At 34.5% G+C, this 24,193-nt stretch overlaps 1 protein-coding gene across 2 annotated transcripts in view; it reads left to right on the forward strand.

Moving 5' to 3' along the window:
* Positions 1-24,193, forward strand: part of TBCA (tubulin folding cofactor A) — a 72,385-nt gene that overhangs the window by 39,182 nt on the left and 9,010 nt on the right. For both annotated transcript variants that reach the window (XM_012664621.1, XM_012664622.1), the window contains exon 2: positions 20,674-20,779. In XM_012664621.1, the coding sequence (XP_012520075.1) occupies positions 20,674-20,779 (106 nt within the window). The remainder of the gene's footprint in view (positions 1-20,673; positions 20,780-24,193) is intronic.

A 24,193-nucleotide genomic window follows, 5' to 3' on the forward strand; every position in this document is an offset into this window, starting at 1 on the left:
GGCTTAACTAGCTCTAGTAATGATTGTTCTTTTACACATATCTGTAAAAGTAAATTGGTTAATAAATTGTTTATGCCATTGCTGTTAAAGATCTGATTTGTGTATATAAAGAAGCCCTAGATTTATTTGTGTAAATTGAGAAAACAAGTTATACCTTGGTAAATTTATTACCTGATCTAAACATGAAATTATTGGTCTTTCAGATCAAACATGCAACTATTTTAACAATGGAAAATTTGAATTGCTACTTAAAATTTCTGGAAACATTAAAAATGATTTTAAAATATGTGTGAACTCTTGGAATAACGTGGGCACTTACTCTCTCACGGATACATCGTAATAAGTTACTTTTTATAATCATAAGTAGTATTATCTAGTTTGTGTATTTCATGTATGTCTTTGCAGAGTATTTAAGGTATGCAGTATCTATTACTACATTTTCTTTGAAGTATTTCCTTATTACCATAGCATATAAAATAAATGAGTGATTTAAGTTGCACAGGCCACAGAAGCTAAAGGACCTTGCAGTGCCTGGATAATAAAATTTCATTAAGTAGATTACACATATTTTTTTTTGAAGTCCATTCTCAATTTTCCTTTAATAGAAATATAGTTAGGGAGAAAAAGTGGTCCAGTAGGTTAAATCAGATGTTTGGGAAGTTAAGTTCAATTTCTCACAGCATTGAAGCTAGAGATTTAGCCTATTTTACTATAATAAAAATGCTACCCCATCCCCCGTGTGATTTGGACTATTTTGGAAGTTTAAATTAGTGGATATTTGTTAATCGTTGTTTGGAGATCTGTAGATGACAAGTTCATGTACTAATTTGTTCATAAACTCAATCGTAGTTTTAAAGTGGTTACTTATTTATTTATTTTTGAGACAGCGTCTCACCCTGTCATCATAGCTCACTGCAGCCTCAAACTCTTGGGCTTAAGTGATCCTCCTGCCTGAGACTCCCAAGTAGCTGGGCCAATTTTTCTATTTTTAGTAGAGATGGGGTCTCACTCTTGCTCAGGCTGGTCTTGAACTCCTCAGCTCAGGCAATCCTCCCACCCCAGGCTCCCAGAGTGCTAGGATTACAGGCCTGAACCACCGCGCCTGGCCTGCAGTGGTTATAACTTTTCTATTGAAAAAAGGTAATATTAGTTTCTGAAAAAAAATTATGTTCATTTATAGAATTTGTGGCCTAAGGACCACTGAGTATTTATTACCATTCAGATACTGTATCTAAGGTTAAAAAAGAAACTTGCAGTAGGAAAAATTGGATGGAATTTTTAAAAATAATTTTATCAGCTATTATAATGTTACTATATAATTTTTCAAACTAAATATTTTGCTTCATAATATCACAAGGTGGTATAGCTAGCTATTTTCTACTAAAATGTGAATTCAGTTATAAGCACATTAGATTTTTAAAAGTGATAGGGCAATTATAAAGTTCATTGTCTTTTATTCAGTATTAATTATATTAACATACAGAGATATATACTTGTATTAATGTTGCTATTGTTACTGCCACATTAAGATTTCTTAAAGAAATTAATTGTATTTATATTGATAATGTGATATTTTATTAAATTCTATAATTTGGAAATTTTGAATAGAATATTTTGTATTTGATGTATAGAAATTTAGAAATAAAAATTTATCAGTTACTAGTCAGAATTTTGAATATTACTCAGCTGTCAGTATTCCAAGTTGGTGTTCTATAGACTCTGATTCACTAGATCTTAATAGACACTTTGAGAAAGTGTTCTGTCCTCAAATTAGTTTGAGAAGGGCTGAGTTAAACAAAATTTAATATGTTTCTTTATTGTCAGATTACTCAAAAGCTTTCCTATTTGACTCTCTAAGAGGGGAATAGAGTATGCAGTATTTCCCAAGCTTTATTTGTTCACAGAAACCTTTTTTAGTTTTCCCCACGTCTATTCACATCTCTTGGAAGAGCATTCCTTTTTCTTCTGTAAAAGAAAGCAATTGTTATCACATTTGAAAAGTGGCAGTTTGATTATATTTACATGGTCAATTAAAGGATAGATTTCTTTTCCCCCTCATAGATACATACAAGTTCAAGTCAGCTTGCTGGAATTCTGACTCCTGTGTCTTTCTTTAACCCCAAATGTTACAATTAATACTTGGGATTTTTAGGTTGACTGGCGAAAGGGATGTTTGTCACAGATTTGTGTTTTTATGTAATCATGATAGTTTATCCACAGAGTCAGGATCCTGAAAGATTCTATCGAATAATTTGTCTGAAATAGTTCAGGAAGACAGTGTAGAATAACAACTTGGAAAAAGGTGTGGTACTTTTAACATATCATAAATGACATGATTTATATATTCTTCTATTTTTGTAAGATAAATTTAGAGGTTTTTCATGTTTTTATATGCTAACACATACTGTTAATGGGACAAGAGCTAAAGGTGGTAATTGTTTGTGCCTCTAGTTGTGAAAATGCAACATTTTAAAACTGTTTACTGACAAATTCATAAAGTCAGGCTATAAAATTACAGTTTTCCTCTAAACGGTTGAAGAGTAAAAAGTGATTAACTGATATAGTACAAACTTTTTATAAACTACAGACTATAATTTAGGTGACTTAGACAAGAAAGATTTGGAGGCCTTCAGAGTCTTTAGAAATCACTAATCTAATTTTAGAATAATCAAGAAAATTTTACTGTATTGAGTATAGACCAGATTTGCTAGCTGTTAAAATTGTATCAAGTACAGCTCTATATCAAGTTCCTTTACCAAATATTAGTTAAAAGCAATAATTAAGCAATTAAGGACTTAGAAATTTGGCTTGAGTTAGAAAAAACTGCTTTATGCCAGGTGCTGTGGCTCCCCCCTGTAATCCTAGAATTCTGGGAGGCTGAGGCGGGAGAATTGCTTGAGCTCAGGAGGTCGAGACCAGCCTCAGCAAGAGCCAGACCCTGTCTTTACTAAAAATAGAAAAACTTAGCCCAGCATGGTGGCAAGCGCCTGTAGTCCCAGCTACCTGGGAGGCTGAGGCAAGAGAATAGCTTGAGCCCAGGAGTTTCATATTGCTGTGAGCTGGGCTGACGCCATGGTACTCACTCTAGCCCGGGCAACAGAGCAAGACTCTGTCTCAAAAAAACAAAACAAAAAACTGCTTTATATGTGGTAAAGTACAAAATAAATACACATTGAAAGCGAGCCCTTTAACATACACCAAATTTTAATGTATGTGTATACCATTAGATAGGAATATAGTATGAAAATTATTTGCAACTCTTACATTTTTCTGAATGGGAATTATTAATAGTTAATGATTATATTGTCATTCTTTTGTACAAAAGGACTTAAGCCCTCAATGTCAGTAATATGAAAATAGAAGAAATCTTCATACATGCTGCTTCTCGAACCAGTTTGACCTAATGAACAAATCTTAGTACAATATACTGATTAAACACATTACACATTAAAGTGCCTCTGTGTAACACTAATAATCCCAAAGCCATGAGTTCTCTGAAACCTAGAACTCTCCAACTAAGAAATCTGGGATTCTACTCCAAAATTTTCTGATCAGTAACTTAAAGAATAGCCTGAGTTGATGGGTCACCATGAATAATTACTAAAGGAAGTGTCATTAAATTGTGTTTATTTTGTAATTTGATAAAATTCAGATATTCTAACTGATGCTAACTTTTATTATTTATGAGAAGTGACAGTTACCAATCAGCTAAAATTATTTCTATCAAATGTTATTTTCTTTGCCTGTTTTAAATATTATGATAATCTATATTAGTTTGGAATAACTATTATAGCACATTATCTGTCTGAATGTTTTAGGCAAACAAGTATTTCACAGAGTAGAATGATGGTGTTGAATATTCCTCTGCTAATACTCTAGTTTACTAGTGTCCTCTTTGATATGCTGCCTTAAATCCCCTTTGGCTCTAAGTTATGTATAATCATTTTAGAAGTAAATTATGAATAATAGCAGTACAAATGCAGTTCATCAAATGTAGTACTATTTATCCACCATGTTTTAGGTGTTTCTTTTAATACATCTAAACTTGTCAGAGACAAGAGACTTGGCTTTTTTTTTTTTTTTTAAAGTAACTGCATCACATTCTTGGCTCATATTGAGTTTGCAGACAACTTAGCTGTTTTTGCCATGAACTACTCACAAGCCAGTCCCACTTTATGTAGTACTTGTATGGTCGTATTAACAAAAACAGCAACAAAAACCCTCACATGCAGAACTTTTCCCCTATCCACTTGTGCTTCCTTCTGTCCTCAGACTTAGCCAAACCAATTGCTATGAGAAGTTTCCAGTGAATGACATCACAGCGATTGTAAGATTGAGTGTGAGTACTATGTTCTCAGCTCATGTTGGGAATGGAATCAATATCATGATGAGCTCAGTTTTCAGCCTGCTTCAGTTGCTGGTGGGATGAGAGGTAAGGAGAGGGACATTCTACTCAGAATAAGCAACATCTCCAGCCCCATCTCATTTTATGGGTGTTTGTGTGTAGCACACTTTAAATTTTGTTAAGACAGGATACTGTACCAGGTTCTTTCTTAGTTTTGCTAACCCCCAAAATCTTAACTATAATTATCAGTTGAAGCTTGGAAATAGTGGAAAATCTCACTTGGGACTTTATAATGACCACAAAAGGATTAGTAGAAAATGACTCACTGAATTTTAACTATATACATTTTACTTCATTATAGGCCCTGTACACTAAATCATCAGATTCTGATGTCAACCATCATTTTTTCCATACTAAGGAACTAGTGAGAATTCCTTTTTTTTTTTTTTTTTGAGACTGAGTCTCACTCCGTTCCCCTGAGTAGAGTGCTGTGGTCAGCCTAGCTCACAGCAACGTCAGACTCCTGGGCTCAAGCGATCCTTCTATCTCAGCCTCCCAAGTAGCTGGGACTACAGGCACGCGCCACCATGCCCGGCTAATTTTTCTATTTTTAGTAGAGATGGGGTCTTGCTCTTGCTCAAGCTGTTCTCGAGCTTCTGAGGTCAAGCAATTCTCCTGCCTTGGCCTCCCAGAATGCTAGGATTACAGGCGTGAGCCACGGTGCCCAGCCAAGAGAATTCTTAATTAATACAGTTCACTTGCATTTTCCCAAAAGAGTAGATTTTTTCCCTGCTACATCTAAGTTGTTAAGTGGATATACATTGCCTGGTGCCATCTTGTTTCATTTGTAGCACCATTACCATCTTACCCCATAATAGTTTACAGACATTAATATCTAGCTGCTTACTTCCCACTCTCCTGTAAGTTACAGTTTAAGGGCTTTGATATTTTATTATTGAGCAATCCCCCCCACCCCCAATATCCTATAAGTTACAGAATTACTTTGTAAATTGAAAATATAATATAGATAGAAGATAATATTTATTCTGGATATTATCCTCCACAAGCCACCATGATTATTTAAAAGTTTTTAAAGTTTTACACTATTTTAGTTTTAAATGTGAAATATAGACTTCTATACAAAATTTATATAGAATATTTCTTAATACAGTGGGAAACATAAAACTGGGGATTGTATATAATTTAATCTTTATTTTCTTCATGCTTATTTGTAGATGGGAAGAAAAAGATGAGGTATCTTGGTTTCTAAATGATTTATCAGTTTAGAATGAATTAGTCCAAAGTAGGAAAGCCTTATTTCTGTACCTACAGAATAATCTTCCGCTGTTAATGACTCTGTCACTTCAGATGCTTTTAGCTTTAAGTAATAGAAAATCAAACTATATGTGGCTTAAATTATAAGGATATTTATTATCTCTTATAATAAGAAAACTGGAGGTAGTGTGCTGGTTGGTTAATTCAGTAGTTCAATATCCTCATCAAGGACTGGAGTTCTTTGACATCCCAGAGTGTGACCTAGGCCTCTAGGCAGGATTTCCTCATGATCCCAAGGTGCCTGCCACAAGTGGCAGGAGTCACATAGAGGTGACAATGTCCAGAAGAGAAAAGGGATTATATCCCATTAAGGAGCAGTGATGACCCCCCATCAGATGCCCTTTATGTAGCTTTGGCCAGAATTGGGTCACTTTCACATGCCTAAAGTTATCACTTGACAAAGAGAAGAAGACCATTATGATTAGCTTCTTCCTTTGAAGAACATGACTTCATGGATAATCATAAGCAAAATTGGATTCTGTTGGCAAGTAAGAAGTGGAGGAATGGCTGCTGCATAGGCAATTAACAATGCTTGCTATAATTGAGCACATATAAACTTTTACATGTTCAAATGTTTGAGAATTATTAATTTTTTAGAAAGTATCAGTAGTAGCTAAGGTTATGGAGTTTAGAATAAAACAGTCCTTTGACACTGACCAAATGTGAGAACTTGGACAAGCTACTGACTAAAATGAGAATAATAGTGGTACTTATTTTATAAGGTTGTTTTCAGAATTAAATGACAATGCATTTAGCATGCTTTGGCACACTACTTAGCTCTTAGTAAGTGATCAATATGTGTTGGCTGTTTTTATTATCATGTTTTAATTTTAGCTTATTGTGAATGATTCAAGCTTTTGCCTAAATCTGTTATATATCATGTTTCATGAGATACCAATATTATAACAATCTTTTCTTGAATTGTAACTGTTGAACTTCACCAAACAGCAAGTTTTGGGAGAGCAGATAAGGTGATGACCATTGGAAATGCTAAAACCTCAAAAGTTATCCATCTAACCTAACTAACTTTTTTATCTGTGTTACTGCCTTCAGCTTAAAATTTTCATTAGTAATATCATTTTTGACTAGTTTCATGAAATACAAGTAGCTTAGATTTTATTCATTTCTGAAATATTGATGTTCTAGTTGTATTTTAATCTAAAGAATCTTTTGAAAACATTGTGGAGAGGAATAATTAACAAGAGACTTTAAAAATGGAGATAATACTACTTAAAATAGGGTCGTAAGTATTAAATGCAATAAAGTTCCCAAAGAGATCTGTTCATATTAGGCCCTCAATATAAATTTCTTCTTTTCTTTCATCTCTCACACAATACAAAAGTATTGTTTATTTCTTTAGAGACAGGAGAGTTATCAGTAGAGAAGAGCTATATCAGGAAAAAGGAAGTCATACTAGAGATTTCAAACAGTGGGGTTTAATACAAAGAACTGATAACACAAAGGGTGATGTAGTTTTTATGAAATACTAAACTTTCTTTAGCCCACCAGGGGTCATCTTAGCCACCACTTACAGCATGGTTTTTAATAAGAAAAATTTGGTAGACATTCTTTAACTTTTAAACTGAAAAAACACAAATTGAATATTTCAAACAAGTGGAGAAAGGTATATTTTGCTCATAAGTCTATTCTAAAAGTTGAAAATGAATAAATGGATTACATTTATATAATTTTAAATAAGGTATGTAGTATAGGATTACATTTCTTTCCCTATGGATCCTGTGCTGCCCAAAGGAAGATTGTTCTTATAAATCTAGGTTAAATGGGTTATCTTTTTCATTAATTGCTTCATATCACATCCATAACCATTTGTGTGTGTGCGTGCGTGTGTGTGTGTGTGTGTGTGTGTGTGTGTGTGTGTTTGTGTGTGGTGAGGAAGGGTGGGTCCTGGAGTTTCTAATTGTTTTCATTTTTATAATTGAGAGAAAAAACACATTACTTCTTTATCATATCATTAGTATCTTCTCTCCTTTCTACTTATTGTCTCTGTTCCTTAGAATCTACTCCATTCTTCTTAAAAATGTTCCCATAAGAGCCCACGCTAAGATTCTCATTTAGACTGATTGTTTTCGAGGCTTTTAGCATAGTTTTAATTTTGGGGTATTAATATTTTTTTCTTCATTGGATTGTTGTTGCATTATGTTGACCATGGCTTCTTGGTCTCATCACTTCTTTTCTTGATTTTCATCTTCAATTTGTTGGAGTACATTCTTAAATAAATTTTTCAGAAAGGGGACATAGTAAACTTTGAATTTTTATATAACTAAAAATAGCTCCCTTGGCCTATAACTTCTTTCATCAGTTATTTGCAAGACTTATTGCCTCTTTCAGATCTTAACTCGTGTATCCTTTTCTCAAAGAAACCTTCCCTAATCCTCTACTTTAAATTGCAAACCCCCAGTATTACCAATCCTCCTTCACTGCTTTTTCTCTATAACACTTACCATAATCTTATATGCTATATATTTTGCTTATGTGATTGTCTTTATTTCCCCACTAAAAAGTGCCATAGGGCAGGAATTTTTGTAGTTTTGTTCACTGCTCATATCCTTGGTACATAAAATCATGCCTGGCACATAGTAGCTGCTCAATAAATAATTGCTAAGTGAGCTAATGAATTTTTGTTTCACCCATTATTATAGTTATAAATCCAGGCTATAAATCATCTTCTCTCAGAACTTTGAAGAGATTGCACCATCTTCCTCTGATATCTAGTGTTATTAATGAGAAATATAATGTCAATCTAATTCTTCTTCCTTTTATAGATGACCTATTTCTTCTCTTTTTGAAAGCTTTAATTTTCAGGGAGCTCTGGAAATTCTGGAATACATAGGTATGGGGTTTTTCATTGATCCTAGTTGGCGCTTATGAAGCCCTTTCAATTAAGAGTGCTGTTTTTCTCCCTCTGGGAAATTTTTATTCTTAAACAAAAAAAATTCATCTCTTGCCTTTTTTCTGTACCATCTACAACTCCTATTGGTTATATAATGAACCTATCAGATTTATCTTCTTAGTGTTCCATTTTTCTGTTTTTAATTTTATTCCTCTTTACTGTTAAGTTTCCCTATGCTTATTAATGTTTAAATAGTGAAATCTGGCATAATATTTTCTTTGACTAAAATAAATATCAAATCTAGGCTAAAATAGGAATAGATTGCTTGAATATTTGTGTTTTGTTGTTTACTAATAATCACTAATGACAAAAGTGGCTTATCACATTAGTAGGAAAAGGAAATGTTAGGAAATGATCCCTGTTTACTGGAAAAGGAGTTAGTCTAATTTCACATCATCACTATATATTTTAAATATTTTGTAGTAAGAAAATATTTCATGTCTATAAAATGCATAGGTAAGGGATGTTCATCACATTATTATTTATCATATGGGAACAGCTTAAGTATCCAATAGGATAACATTTCAATATGCTGTCATCTCAGTACTGTGAAATGCTTTATAATATTAACAGCTACATTTTCAGAGACTATTTAATGACATTGGAAATGATTTATTATCCGAATTTTTTACATTTCTGAATATAAATTTTCACACACACATGTTGAGAGAAAAAGATTAGTAGAAAATATTCAAAATGCTGGTACAGGTCCATAGTCCCTAGGGCCCATATGTGTTCCTGAATTCCGAATTTTTTAGATTTCAGAATAGTAATATGCGCATTTACATAATAGCATCTAGAAAAGTACTCTATAATCAAATACATTAATATTTCTGCAGTGAAACATAACTGTTCACATTAAGTGGTATGCGTAAAGGCTATAGTTTTATGTCATTTGAAGTCACACTTTGCTACTAAATGAGTTTGTGTCAAACTGAATAAAAAACTTTTTGCCTTTTTGAATTTCAGAATTATGTGCATTTTGGATCAGCAGCAATTAATTAGATCAATGAGATTTTGACTGATTTTTAAAAATTTGTTCTTTTTAATTTTATTCAATAAATGTAGGAAAATATGCATGTGTACATTATAGAAGAGTATCTTAGTAACAAATTTAAAAATTTTAACTATATATACTTAATTGAGTCAAATTTTCTTATCAAATCTTAACCTTCCTAGAAAGGGGAAAAGAGCCAAATTCACCAGAAGATATTCATTGATTCATTACATATTTATCTAGTATCCTCCATTTTAGTAAGCATTGATAAAGATGCTCAACCTTATTAGAATAATTAATTTTTCAAACCATGATACAGTACTATTTCACACTCTTCTGATTGTCAGAAATTTAATAATTCCAACAGTTCCACTTGTTCACCAGGATGCCAAGAAGTAGGAAATTTCATACACTGCAGACTGGGTATCAATTGACAAAACCACTTTGGGAAGCAATTTGGTGATAATCTAGTGAAGTTGAAGGTGTGTATATACTCAGTAAAACCTCTTCAGCATCATGTGACCTGTCATTACTACATTGCTTTATACTCTGTTAGAGTGAAATCTTTTCTATTTCTCATACTGCATCTTACCCTAGCATTTTATTCACTATAGTTACACATGCTGGCATTACTGAGTTTTTACTCACTGAATGATTTTTTTCTTTTTCAGGGCAGTACATTTGGCTATTCAATAACTTGTTTCCTGAGCCTTTTCTCAAAATGTGACTTTTTTAAACAAAAACTTTACTCGTGTTTGTTTTGATATTCCAGTAGCCATTCAGCACCTTTACTTGTCAAATGTGATATGTATTTTAAGTGTCTCTTCAGTTTTGCTAGAGCTATTGCTGCTGTTTTTCATAGACAAGCACAATGAAAAAGGATGACTTTGATTATCAGTCAGAATTGTCTGTGGGCCTAGACGTAGAATCCTCCTCTTCTATTGTATCCCTCCTCAAAAATCTCATTTTTCTTCTCAATTTTTGTGAATCATTTTTGTTCCACTTCAGAATTGTCTTATGTAATTTTTATAAGTTGAGTATGTTAAAATGCAGTAGTGAGATTTCTAGACTTAACTTTTTATTCATTCAGCCAACACTGAATGTCTACTATGTGTGAAGATCAAGAATACAATATGAGCTGGGCACAGTGGTTTATAAATACGTATAATCCCAGCACTTTGGGTGTCCGAGACTAGAGGATCACTCAAGGCCAGGAGTTGGAGACTAGCCTGGGCAGCATAACAAGACCCCATCTCTAAAAAAGAAAAATTGGCTAGGCATGGTGGTGCACACCTGTAGTCCCAGCTACCTGGAGGGCTGAGGCAGGAGGACCACTTGAGCCTAGGAGTTTGAGGCTGCAATGAGCTATTATTGTGCCACTGCACTCTAGCCTGGGTGACAGAGGCCCTGTCTCTAAAAAAAAAAAAAGAATACAATATGAATATAGCTTGATCCTCTTTTCAAGGAACTTAAAATCTAGCAAGTAACCTGGCTTTAGTACAGTGTGATAAATGCTAAAATAGTTTAGTAGGGGTTGGATAGAATTAAGTGGAGGTCTTCCAAGTCAAAGGTCAGCTAACCCTTTTTTGTAAAGAACCAGGTAGTATGTATTTTAGGTTTTGTGGGCCATATGGTTCTATCACATAGCAGCCATAGATGAAACATGAATGAATGAATATGGCTGTGTTTCAATAAAACTGTATTTATAGACACTGAAATTTGAATTACATATAATTTTCACATCACAAAATAAAAAAATTTTTGTTAACCATTTAAAAATGTGACAACCATTTGTAGCTACTAGATCATATAAAAACAGATGGCAGACTAAATTTGGTTCCCTAGTCATAGTTTGCTTACCCCTATTTAAGTTTCCGAATTTGCAGGATGTTATGCAATGGGCCTCTCTTTGATGGCCTATTCAAACTACTTTCATTACTAACGAGTTCAGTAGCCTACTAGGTTTAGAAATATTGAAAGTCGCATTGCTAATTCAGTGGTTTCTGAATATCCCTGATATTCTGAATGATAATGGTAATTAATATAATGATAATAAAAAACGGTAACAACATTGTTGCATTGATGACATGCGAGATACTCCACACAGATCCCAAACTCAAATGCTTACGGGGGCCAAGTATAACACCTGAGTGTTTAGAAAACAGGGAGTTATGTGCATCAGAGCAAAGTGAAAAGCACATGACCCATCTAAAAAAGACAGTAGTCACCAGTTAGCTCCAGCCATTAGTGGGAATGCAGCCTCCATGTTCCCTGATGAAAACATCCACGAGAAGCTGGAAGTCCAGATTAATATGTCAAATCTCCCAGCAACAAAACTTTTTAAAAATTCCTTTTAACATCGTGAGTCAAATAAAACCATCTTGAGGTTTCATTTAAGCACGATGGCAATCCTTGTCCTAGCAAGTTTCTTTTATTATTTAAAAGGAACTTTTGGAGAAATATCTGTAGTGATATGCATTACTTATTTTATTTTGAAATTTTATATCTCAAAGGATATTTTTATCTTAATATTGAAAATTGTTAAAGCAATTTTAATTTATAAATCAAATGAAGATTTCTGTACATTCCACATGTTCAACTGTTTAATGTTTCAGTACTTGCAGTTTTCCCCTACAGCTTTGTGGTCATGAGCTTTTTTTTTTTCTTTTTTCTATCCCTTTTTTGGCAGCAGCTTTATTGAGATAAAATTTACATACCATATAATTCACCCATTTAAAGGCTACAATTCATTGGTTTTTAGTATATTCACAGAGTTGTACAATTATTACCACAATCATTTTTAGAATATTTTTATCACCCCATGAAGAAACCCCATACCCGTTAGCTGTCACCCTTCCAATTCCCCTATCTTCTCCAGTCCTAGGTAACCACTAATCTTCTTTGTTTCTATAGATTTGCCTGTTCTGGATATGTTCTATAAATAGTCATACAATTTGTGGTCTTTTGTATCTGGCTTCTTTCACTTAACAAATGTTTTCAGGGTTCATCCTTGTTGTGGCATGAATCAGTACTTCATTTTTTAAAATTGCCAATTATTCCATTTTAAGGATATGCCATGTTTTGTTTGTTCATCAGTTAGTGCAGGGGCCCCCAATCTATGGTGAGTTGTTTAATTATTTCATTATATGTTACAATGTAATAGCAATAGGAACAAAGTGTACAATAAACGTAATGCTCTTGAATCATCCCAAAACCATCCCCTCCTCCCCAGTCCATGGAAAATTTGTCTTCCATGAAACCAGTCCCTGGTGCCAAAAAGATTAGTGGACTTTTGGGTTGTTTCCACATTTTGCATATCGTATATAATGTTGCTACAAACATCTATAGACATATGTTTTCATTTATCTAGGGTATATGCCTAGGAATGGAATTGCCAGGGCATATATTAACTCTGTTTTAACTTTTTGAGGAAGAGCCAGACTTTTGCAAAGCAACTGCACAGTTTCGTTGTCACCAGCAAAGTTTGATGGTTCCAGTTTCTCCATATCCTTGTCAATACATTTTATTTATTATAGGACTTCTTTTTTGATTATGGGAATCCTAATGGGTGTGAAGTGTTATCTCACTATGGTTTTGATTTGCATTTCCCTCATGACTAATGATGTTGAACATCTTTTCATGTGCTTATTGCACATTTGTATATATATTTTTGGAGAAAAAGATTCTTAGCCCATTTTTTAATTGGGTTATTTGCCTTTTTATTATTGAGTCATGTTATTTATATATTCTGGATACAAGTTCCTTATCAGATACATGATTTGCAAATACCTTCTCCCATTCTGTAGTTTTCCTTTGCTTTATAATTGTCCTTTGAAGCACAAAAATTTTTAATTTTGATGAAGGCCAATTTATCTATTTTTGCTTTTGTTGCTTGTGCCTTTTGTGTCATATCTAAAAATTCATTGCCAAATCCAGGGTTACCAAAACTTACCCCTATGTTTTCATCCAAGAGCATTATTGTTTTAGCTATTACATTTAGATCTTTGACCCATTTTGAGTTAATTTTTGTATATGGTGTGAGAGGGCAGGGGGAAAACATACCATGCTTTTTAACCTCAAAAATCAAGCCAAAGATAAAATGTTTGAGAATACTAAAAAATAAATGAATACATAAATAAGTAGTAGGAGATAGATAAAACGTGATTCATTTGAATATTTGGTTGCAGCATGGAGGTCCACAATTCCAGTTGATCTTCTAGATGGGTATCAGACATTTGTGACCTTAAGGGCATCTTGATTTAGGTTATGTAGGAGAATGTAGATTTGCAGCAGTAAGTGGTTGAAAAGCAAGAAAGCATTTTTCAAGCATGTTGTCGAAGGTGTGGATAATCTATTGCATTTTTCCATACTTCAATTGGATCTTTCTTAGCATCAGATAATGACTTTAAAATGTCATCTACTGAGAGTTAAATCAATTCCATCTGTAGTTCTTTAGGTGCCTTGGTAATATTTACTAGGTGAGGCTGAAATGCTAATTTGAGTGTGATGTCATGATTCTCAAAGTCAGTGAACCTTTCATTGTATTCTCTAATTAATAGGTCTATAACAACTGTGTATTCTTCAGATGATTCGCATATATCATCCTGCGCATGAATGACCTTTGCTAACTGGGGAAAATGTTTATCGGAAATTTCCTTCGAAGAAGTGTTTTGGAAAAAGACAGTTTTTTTCAAAATGCTTGGATTTTTTTTTTACGACATATCACATATAGACTTAGTTTTACCTTGCAAAGAAATATTCAAGTCATTTTGATTTGACATATCAGACAGAAATGCTGCATTCCTATAGAAATCTTCTTTCAGTAATACACATTGCTGATTCTGTTCTTCATAAAATATAACTGTCTGTTCTCACAGAGATAAAATTTTGACTGACACCGGTCCCTGCAATAGCCAACACATTTTAGAATGAAAACGGCAAACCTACACTGAATACCTCATGTTCAACTTTAGTATGTTCTGAAACTGATGATGCCGTGTTACATTTGCACTAATGTAGTTAACAATACTTGTTACAAAGTATCACTTGAAATGGTAGCAATAGCACAGAGATTTTACTAATGCATGGTACAATGAAGACACGAGAGCATCTGGATCTGTTAATACTTTTTTATCTGTGCAATAAACCCTTCATGTTTTCCTGTCATGGAAGGTGCACTGTACATACACTCACTAAATTTACCAAATTCAGTCCAACTTCAGGACATTTATCTTGAAAGTTGTTGAAGGTATCTATTCCCTGTGTTCTATTCACAAGAGTGCCCAAAGCAAGTAACTCTTTGTAGCAAAGAAAATCTTCTGTTACGACACGAATGAAGTATAAAACCTGTGCCAAGTCAGTAGTATCAGTTTATTCATCCAAAGCAATTGAATAATAATATATTTTCCTTTTGAAGTATTGCATGAAGTTATTCTGTTAAGTTGAAGACTGATTCATGCTGCCAATCAGTTATGGTTCTCCTTAAAAGAGGCAGTTGTTTGTACTTTGAAATGTTATTGTGGTCTAAGCATTCTACAATGTTGAGAATGCATTCTTTCACAGTTTCTACATCACTGAATGGCTTCCCTTTTTTCCCCAAGTATATAAGCTACTTTATAAGTTGCTTCAGTGGCATTATTTCCAGGTCTTATTGCTGCTTGAAAGAATTGTCTTTGCTTTTGCGTTTCATCTTCTAATTTCTACAATACAACGTTTTGTGCCTCTCCCTCTTTAATTTAAAATATTTATGGTCCTTATGAGTATTCATTTCAATGCTGATGAGCATTGAATTTCTTTAATGTTGATATTGCAGTATCACAAAGCAAGCAAATCATCTTATCTTTAGCAGAAACAAGATAGTATTGCAATTCCCAATCTTCATTAAAAAATCTGTTTTCTTCCTTCAGCATTCTCTTGGTCTTCTTTGATGTGATGGGCTGTTAAACAGAATTTAAAAATACTGTCGAGCTGTGCAACTATTCACAAATTCTACTTCAGACAGAAACACAGTGCACCCTGTCAAAAGCTGATAATAGACTGGCATACTCATCCCCCATAAACTCTGGCCAACCAGCCTCATGCAGTAGTGGTGCCACTCAGGCAGGGGAAGTTAGAAGAAAATCGTGGGCACAGCAGCTATCAATTTAGCCCTTATAGCTGACTAATGTTCTAGTTGTGCCGATCAATCTGGGAGGATTATTTCATTGAAACTTATTTTATTCTTTGGTGTTTTAAATACATTCATATCAAAAATAAAAATATAAAAGTTGAACAGAAATGTATTAATAAAAATAAAAGGATTTGTTCTGTGAAACTTGGATTCAGTCAAACGGCTGCACTTAGCGACCTCATAGACCACGTGAGGCCTTAAGGCCACAGGTTCCCCACCCCTGGTATAAAGTATTCATCATACTATTAATATTTCCTCTATATTTTTTGTTTGAAAATATCCATGATAAAATATTTTTCTAAATATCCTATTACAGTTTCTTAGTACTATTTTGCATTGGCATATCATCTATATACTTAGCATGGCTTGGTGTTGGACTATTAGTTATTAGATGGCCATAAGTACAAGTTTGGTTGTAATTATGAAAATCTTATTTACAATAAGAAAGACTATGAAATTAAATTAACAGATTACTAAAACTTTTTTAGTCCAAGGTCTCTAAATTTTTTATTTCCCCCCAAATTTTATTCAACTTAGCATTTTATGAACAGAATGTTTAAATGTGTTGTATACAAATTTGTGAAAAGTTCATGGATTTCTACAAAGTATTTCTCAAACTTGTGTTGAAGAGCAGCTGCTCAGGGGTAAAATGTTCTCTTTTGCCTTGAGTAAGTTTGCAGGTGAACAAAATTAAACATTTCCTTGCTATAAGATTTCTCAGGACCTTTTAATATTCAGATTATTATAAATTTTTTAGAGTCAGCAAGCAATGGTTTTTAAGCTTATTTGACCACTAGAGCACCATGAAATAGTTTGAAAAACTATTCCAAACTAGTTTGTACTGTATATGTAAAATCACATTATATCATATGTTATACAGTTAAGTAGTTTAAGTTATTATTTGATTATTACCCCAATGGTTATCATTTCTTTACATGTCTCCTTCTTATAGCTATCCTTTTCTATTGCTATTTCCTTATTTTTCTCTTATATATTTATTTACTAAAAGTGGCCAGATTTTGAAGTTGCTATGTTGTTTCTCTGTAAGTATAGGTTTGTTAAATTAATGGAAAATATTTTCAGTTAATTATGCCCTTAAAATATAATAAATTATTAATTTGTACTTGTTATCTTAACTAGTAGCATTTGCACAACTTACAAAGGAGAGCAATGTTTAGAGAATGATAACTACTAGGTAGATTTGATATCTTTTCTTATTCTTTATTACAGAAAATTTAGAAATATTAGGTTGGTGTAAAAGTAATTGCAGTTTTAGCATTGTTAAAATTGCCATTTGATACTGGAATACGTTCTTAACTAAATGTGATTATGTCATACATTTTAATGTGCGTTTGTCGCTTTTTTTCCTAATGACTTATTACTTACTATTTATTTTACATTTATTTTAGACTATGGAAATGATGTTAGACAAATAGCAAATTCAAGCGATTTTCTTATTCGTAAAGCAGCTGAGACAACTCAAAACATCAATAATGCATTTGGCCCAGGAACTGCTAACAAACGAACAGTGCAATGGTGGTTCAAGAAGTTTTGCAAAGGAGATGAGAGCCTTGAAGATGAGGAGCTTAGTGGCCAGCCATCAGAAGTTGACAACTACCAGCTGGAGCTGATCCTCTTACAACTGTACAAGAAGTTGACAAAGGACTCAACATGGACCATTCTATGGTCGTCAGGCATTTGAAGCAAATTGGAAAGGTGAAAAAACTCGATAAATGGATGCCTCATGAGCTGACCGAAAACCAAAAAAATCGTCGTTTTGAAATGCCGTCTTCTCTTCTTGTACGAAACAACAAACAGCAAACCATTTCTCAATCAGTTTGTGATTTGCAACAAAAAATGGATTTTATACAACAACCAGTGATGACCAGCTCAGTGGTTGGACCGAGAAGCTCCAAAGCACTTCCCAAAGCCAAACTTGCACCTAAAAAAGGTCATAGTCACTGTTTGGTGGTCTGCTGCTGGTCTGATCCACTACAGCTTTCTGAATTCTGGTGAAACCATTACATCTGAGAAGTATGTTCAGCAGATCGATGAGATGCACTGAAAACTACAACGCCTGAAGCTGGCATTGGTCAACAGAAAGGGCCCAATTCTTCTCACAACACCCAACCACACGTGGCAGCAACCAGCGCCTCAAAAGTTGAAGGAATTGGGCTACGAAGTTTTGCCTCATCCTCCATGTTCACCTGACCTCTCACCCACCAACTACCACTTCTTCAAGCATCTCGACAACTTTTTGCAGGGAAAACGCTTCCCCAACCAGCAGGATGCAGAAAATGCTTTCCAAGAGTTTGTGGAATCCCGAAGTACAAATTTTTATGCCACAGGAATAAACAAACTTACTTCTCATTGGCAAAAATGTGTTGATTGTAATGGTTCCTATTTTGATTAATAAAGATGTGTTTGAGCCTAGTTATAATGATTTAAAATCCATACTCTGAAACCACAGTTACTTTTGCACTAACCTAATATAACTAAAGGAAAACTGTCAAACTTTAAAATTATTCAAAATTGTGCCACTCAGAGATAATCTTAGCATCTGTCTTTTTTGATAAAAGTAATATTTATTATACATGTGGGGAAAAACCCACAAACTTTATTGGAAGACATGAATGAAAGTCTCCCTAGTATTTCCTAACTTATCTCTCCTCCCCCAAATCATTAGGTGTTTTCTCCTCAGGTAACTACAGAGAGTAGTTTCCCATATGTTCTTTGTTAATTGGTTTCTTGAGTATCCTTTTTTGTTTGTTTAATATTTAAGGTAACATAAAATTTATACCCTATTTTTTACTTTGGTTTTTTTTACTTGGAAATATTTCAGGGTAAGTATATGAGGGTCTCATTATATTCCGCAATATGTACTGTCGACATTTTGTTATATTTCCTTCCATCTATACAGATAAGACAAGATCATGAAGGACAGGATGAGCCTTGCTAGCACATCTCAAAATTCCAAACTGAAACATTTAGTATTTAGCATGTAGTTTATGTGGTGATTTAAATCCTGACTTAAAATTCTTCTAGATATTATGACAAGAGTTTTTGGTTTGGGAGTTTTTGCTTTGTTTGCAAACTTATATTAAGTCCTATTAGAATATGAAAATTAAATCATGTTTTGAAGTACACTTAAAAATCTTCATTGCAAATAATTAGACAGAAGCCCCACTCTGATAAGCAACAGGGGTCTAGACGTAAACAAGCAAGCCAAATGGAGAAAGTTACTTTTAACATGTATGAACTCTGAAAGGTTTTTTCTTCTGCTCTTTCAATAATGTGTATATAGGTATGTTAATATTTTCTTGGACTATACTTTTATATTAAAGGTTTGATTAACCAGAATTAGGGGAGATTGAGCTATTATGATTAATTGAATTTTGATTATCTAAGGAATAATCAGTAGAACTTTGTATTGCACTATTCCTTAGTGTTGAAAATCTTCCTGATTTATATCAATGCTTTTTTTTGCTTTAGTAAATAAATACTAGTTTTTTCTACTGCTTGTCTATAAGAGAATCACATCTAAATTATTTATCCCAGCTCCTCGTGCAAAGAAAATCTGGCATAAAATTAAGTGCACAGTAAATACTTGTTAAACAGTTTGGTTAAAAATAATCTCATCTTTATTTTGGTTTCTCATGGAATATACTAATTTTTTTCCTCCAGTAAGCTGAGCTTTTACCATTATGCTGTTTCAAATGCACATATAAAGGCTTGGAAAACATATCAATAAAAAAAAAGACAGAAATGCTATTATGTAATCGAATGTTGTTTTCACATTGTAAATATAATATAATGGAATGAGTTTTTAATTTAAAAATTAAGAATTTCACACTTTGATAGATTATCGGGGGTTCGCAACATCCCCAATAAAGATAGGGTCCCCTGGCAGAATGTGTTGCAAGAGATGAATGAAACAAAGACACAGAAACAGAAATAACATTTAAGAAAGCGGGGAAGTCAGGGGACCACCAGCACTTTGGTGCCTAGGTAGCAACCACCGAAACCCAGCACTTGCTTTTTATTCTCTTTGCCATGCTGCAAAATACAATGATCTCGTGTGAAAAAATCACAAGATACAATGATCAGAAGTCTCAGGGCTCCCCCCAAAATCACAAGGTGTCCTAGCTAATTTCCTTCTCCTTTCTAGAAGTGAAAAAACACATAATTCTTCAGTAGGTACAATCCTTTTGATCAAGGTAAACTAATTTTATCCCAAGCTCAAGTTACGTACATGATATCAATCTCTAACTTTAGTAGCAGTGTCCCATTTGAGCAAGGAACAAAGAAACTACATGCTTCCCACTGGGAGACTGGTTTTACATTAACTGAGGCATTGTTGAGAGAAAGGGAGAGAAGGAACTTGGCCCAGTGTTCAAACAATGGAAGCCTTGAGACCCTTCTCCTGGGCTGACATATGGCAGTCTACCTCTACAGCCATGAGAAGTTTTCATGTCAGGCCACCTGCAGCTTTTCAGGCACCAGACCCCTTAGGCTCTGAGGTTGGAGCATGCTTTGCTGTACTCCCAGATCGCTGATATATGTCCCCCAACTAGGCAGTTAACATCTGCCCTTATTTTAGGCTTCTGCTCAGGCAATTCCTTCACCTCCTCTCCTCTCACAACCTCAGACATAGCATCTCTAAGTCTCAGTGGTCTTAATCCAATCAATAGATAACACTTACTTGAGGTAGGTGTAGGACTTAAGAGCATGAGGATCATACTTGCATTTATCTATGACTGAAGTATTTTTCTTCCCTTCCTTCCTCCCCGCCGCCATCTAGTAGATATACTTTGGTATTTTAAGTATATTTTATATTTACATATTTTTTTTCTTTCTTGTAGTCTATTCTCTAAAGAGAAAACTAATTCTCTGAAACATTTTTGGTTTATTTATAGATTGGTCAAAGAAAAAGTGATGTATGAAAAAGAAGCAAAACAACAAGAAGAAAAGATTGAAAAAATGAGAGCTGAAGATGGTGAAAATTATGCCATTAAAAAGCAGGTAAAATTATATCGTTAATAATAATAATTAACATTTACAGGATACCATATTAACTAATGTAGTGTTTACAACAGCTGTTTGAGATGATACTATTGTTTACTTCTTTACTATTAAAACCTCCATTTAAAGATAAGAAAACTGAAGCACAGATTAAATAACTGCCCATGGTCACACAAATGCTAAGTGGCATAGATAAGATTTGAACACAGGCATTCTGGCTCTAGAATCTGTACTATTAACCACTAAGCTATACTGCCTCCAATTTTAAGTATTAAATATAAAAATGGGCTAATCCTATATTAAATATACTTAAGTGTTTAAATTCACAAATATTTTTCCAAACTGATGTGTGAAGACCACTAAAATATGTATTACACTTTTCAATAACTACTTATGTTTGTCTTCATGACAAATTTTAGTCTCTTTAGCATTGCATAGAAGGCTCTTTTTTATTTTGGTATCTCCTTATCTCTCTTAAGTCACCTCTTACCAGTCCCTACCTGGACCACTTAGGTTCCTGCCTTTTAGCTCCCTGAACGTGCCCTTTTTCCTTTCCCTCTGAGATTTTGCATGTCCAGGATGCTCTTCCTACTCCTCCTACCTACCCTCTCCTTATTAATTCCTATTCCTTCAAGCCTCTCCTATACTCAACCTCTACAATGAGTAGGTACCCCGTCTTTGCACTGCCATAACACCTTCTTTATTCCCATGACAGCATTTAGTGAACATTCATTCTTGGCTGATACTTGCTTCATAATTCCTTGAGAAAATAGAGGCTATCAGGGAACTTTCGCGTATTACCACCACAAAACCTATCAACCTATCTGCATCTGTACTCATACTTCCTGTGAAAGTGTTCTTGTTATAACTATCTGTGACGTTGTCATCACTCCATTTTCCATATCTTATATGCCTCAATAACATTTGACTCAAGTAACCACTTTCTCCTTGAAACACTCTCTTACATTGGCATCCTTGATAGCACAGCCTCTTGTTTCCTATTTCAATACCATTGTTTCTCACCCTCCTTTGTTAAATCCCTCTCCCTCCTTCCCTCCCTCTCCCTCCCTCCCTCCCTCTCTCCCTCTCTCCCTCTCTCTCTCTCTCTCTTTCTCTCTTTCTTTTTCTTCCCCCCCTTCCCCGCCCCCCACGTATATATACTTTTTTTAAAACCTTTAAGAGTTCTTTCTACAATTCCTCTCTAGGTAGTTGCATACCATCTATAGGCTATATGCCTTAAATACCATCTTTATGCACATTCATTTATTCAATCAGTAGATATTTATTGAACACCTGCTAGATGCCAAACACTATTCTAGGCACTCTTTTAGGCATGTCATTAAAAACAACAAAACAAAAAACCAGAGTCCCTGCTTACTCGGTACTCATTCTAGTTCCAGTGACTCCCAAGTTTATGTCTTTGAGTCTGACCACTCCACATGCACATATCCAACTAATCACCTACTTGACATCTCCTCTTAGATGTCCAAAATAAAAATCTTGATCTTTCCCCAGCCCAACCTAAGCCCCACAAAATGAAAAGCTATTCCTTCTCTTGTTTTCCCCTTCTCAGTAAGGGTCCCTCCGCTCATTCAGATACCCACCCCCAAAATTTAGTGGGTCCCTTCTTAGTACTTCTCTTTCTAATAACCACATCTAATATCACCAAGTCCTATTTATTATTCCCTCTATTTTTATCTCTTGCCATCATTTTAGTCCTTGTCCACTATCATCTCTTGCCTGTACTATTACAAAAGCCTCCTAATTGGCATACCTCTTTGACTCTTGACAGCCTCCATTCCTTCCACACCACAACAGCTAAATTGGTGTCTTTAAAATGTATATCAGATCACTTGCTCCTCTACTTAAAATCCTTATGCATTTAAAATAAAATCCAGATAACACTAAGGAGAATGTGAACCCACCCAAAATGTGTTTTTTGAATCAGCTTTGTGAACTTATAGTGGTTTTTACCATGTCAATTATGTTACAGTTCGTAGTAACACAGACTTAACTCAGACTTAATTCAACAAAATTAATCACTTAAAATTGATTTTTCTGTAGGTAGTTGCTTTTTGCGGTGCAAAAGGAATGTAGTGGCACCTGAAACATCCTCTTCCCTTGGCTACCTAGGAAGTGAACCTTCTTATTGAGCTTCTAGGAGAGCCTTCCTCTATGTGTGGTATAGCACTTTGTATGTAAAGGAGATTTATGTGCCAGATAATGCCATCCTCAGTCGCTTCTCATTACCTTAGCTTTTCTCTCACTTGGATCTATTTTGCTCTGACTTTCATAGCTCTTCTAAACTGTTTTAAACACACACTTACAATGCTATCTGTCTCTTAGTGTCTACCAAACTTCCCACCTGAAGTTGGTTGCCAAAATGCAGGGGAGATTCCCTCTCCTGGACCTGGCCTAATTTTGGTTCTTTTAAAAGTAAGTTACTAGGCAGAAGTTTCAGGATGCTAGAAGGCCAAAATACCAATCAATGAAAGAGTCATTCTACTGCCCTTTTCTTTTCTGGCTAAACAATGTAATATATCATTCAAATATGGCCCAAATTGATTTTAGCCCTCTGCTTCTGATATCCCTCTTTTTTTTTTTTGAGACAGAGTCTCACTCTGTTGCCCTGGCTAGAGTGAGTGCCATGGCATCAGCCTAGCTCACAGCAACCTCAAATTCCTGGGCTCAAGCGATCCTACTGCCTCAGCCTCCCGAGTAGCTGGGACTACAAGCATGCGCCACCATGCTCGGCTAATTTTTTCTATAAATTTTTTAGTTTTTTAGTAGAGGCGGGGTCTCGCTCTTGCTCAGGCTGGTCTCGACCTCCTGAGCTCAAACAATCCGCCCGCCTCGGCCTCCCAGAGTGCTAGGATTACAGGCGTGAGCCACCACACCTGGCCTGATATTCCTCTTTTTCTCCACTATCCTCAACCCCCTATTACAGAGGGTTTTGCCCTCACTTGGTGAAAATATTCTAGTTGGTTTGTTTTTTAACCTATCCTGGAGCTGAAATGATTGGCAGTAATGACACTCAATCAAACATATCTGTATTAATAATTTCTTCTGAGGCATGACTCATCTCTTATTTTCCGTAAGTAATGTTATAAGATAAACTGGTATAATTTTGGACAAAGATTTCTCACAAATCTTTGCAGTTATTACATTTAATTGCCGTGATGTGAAATTTGTCTTTTTGAGAAAGATTCACACAAACATGTTTTTGTGACTCATTTGAAACATGAGTTAACGTTTACAATTAGATGTTTCTGTCTTTTTCCTCTAAATTAAGGGGAATTTTTTTTTCATTAATATAGAGAAAATATTAGGAGGCTTCAGTTAACAAAGAATAATTTGACCAGGGGTTTCTCACAGGCCAATTCTCCAAGAAGTACTCACATTTTCTTTTAATCA

Source organism: Propithecus coquereli, unplaced genomic scaffold (assembly GCF_000956105.1).
Source record: "Propithecus coquereli isolate 6110/MARCELLA unplaced genomic scaffold, Pcoq_1.0 Scaffold9, whole genome shotgun sequence".
In the NCBI taxonomy this organism is placed as follows: Eukaryota; Metazoa; Chordata; class Mammalia; order Primates; family Indriidae; genus Propithecus; species Propithecus coquereli.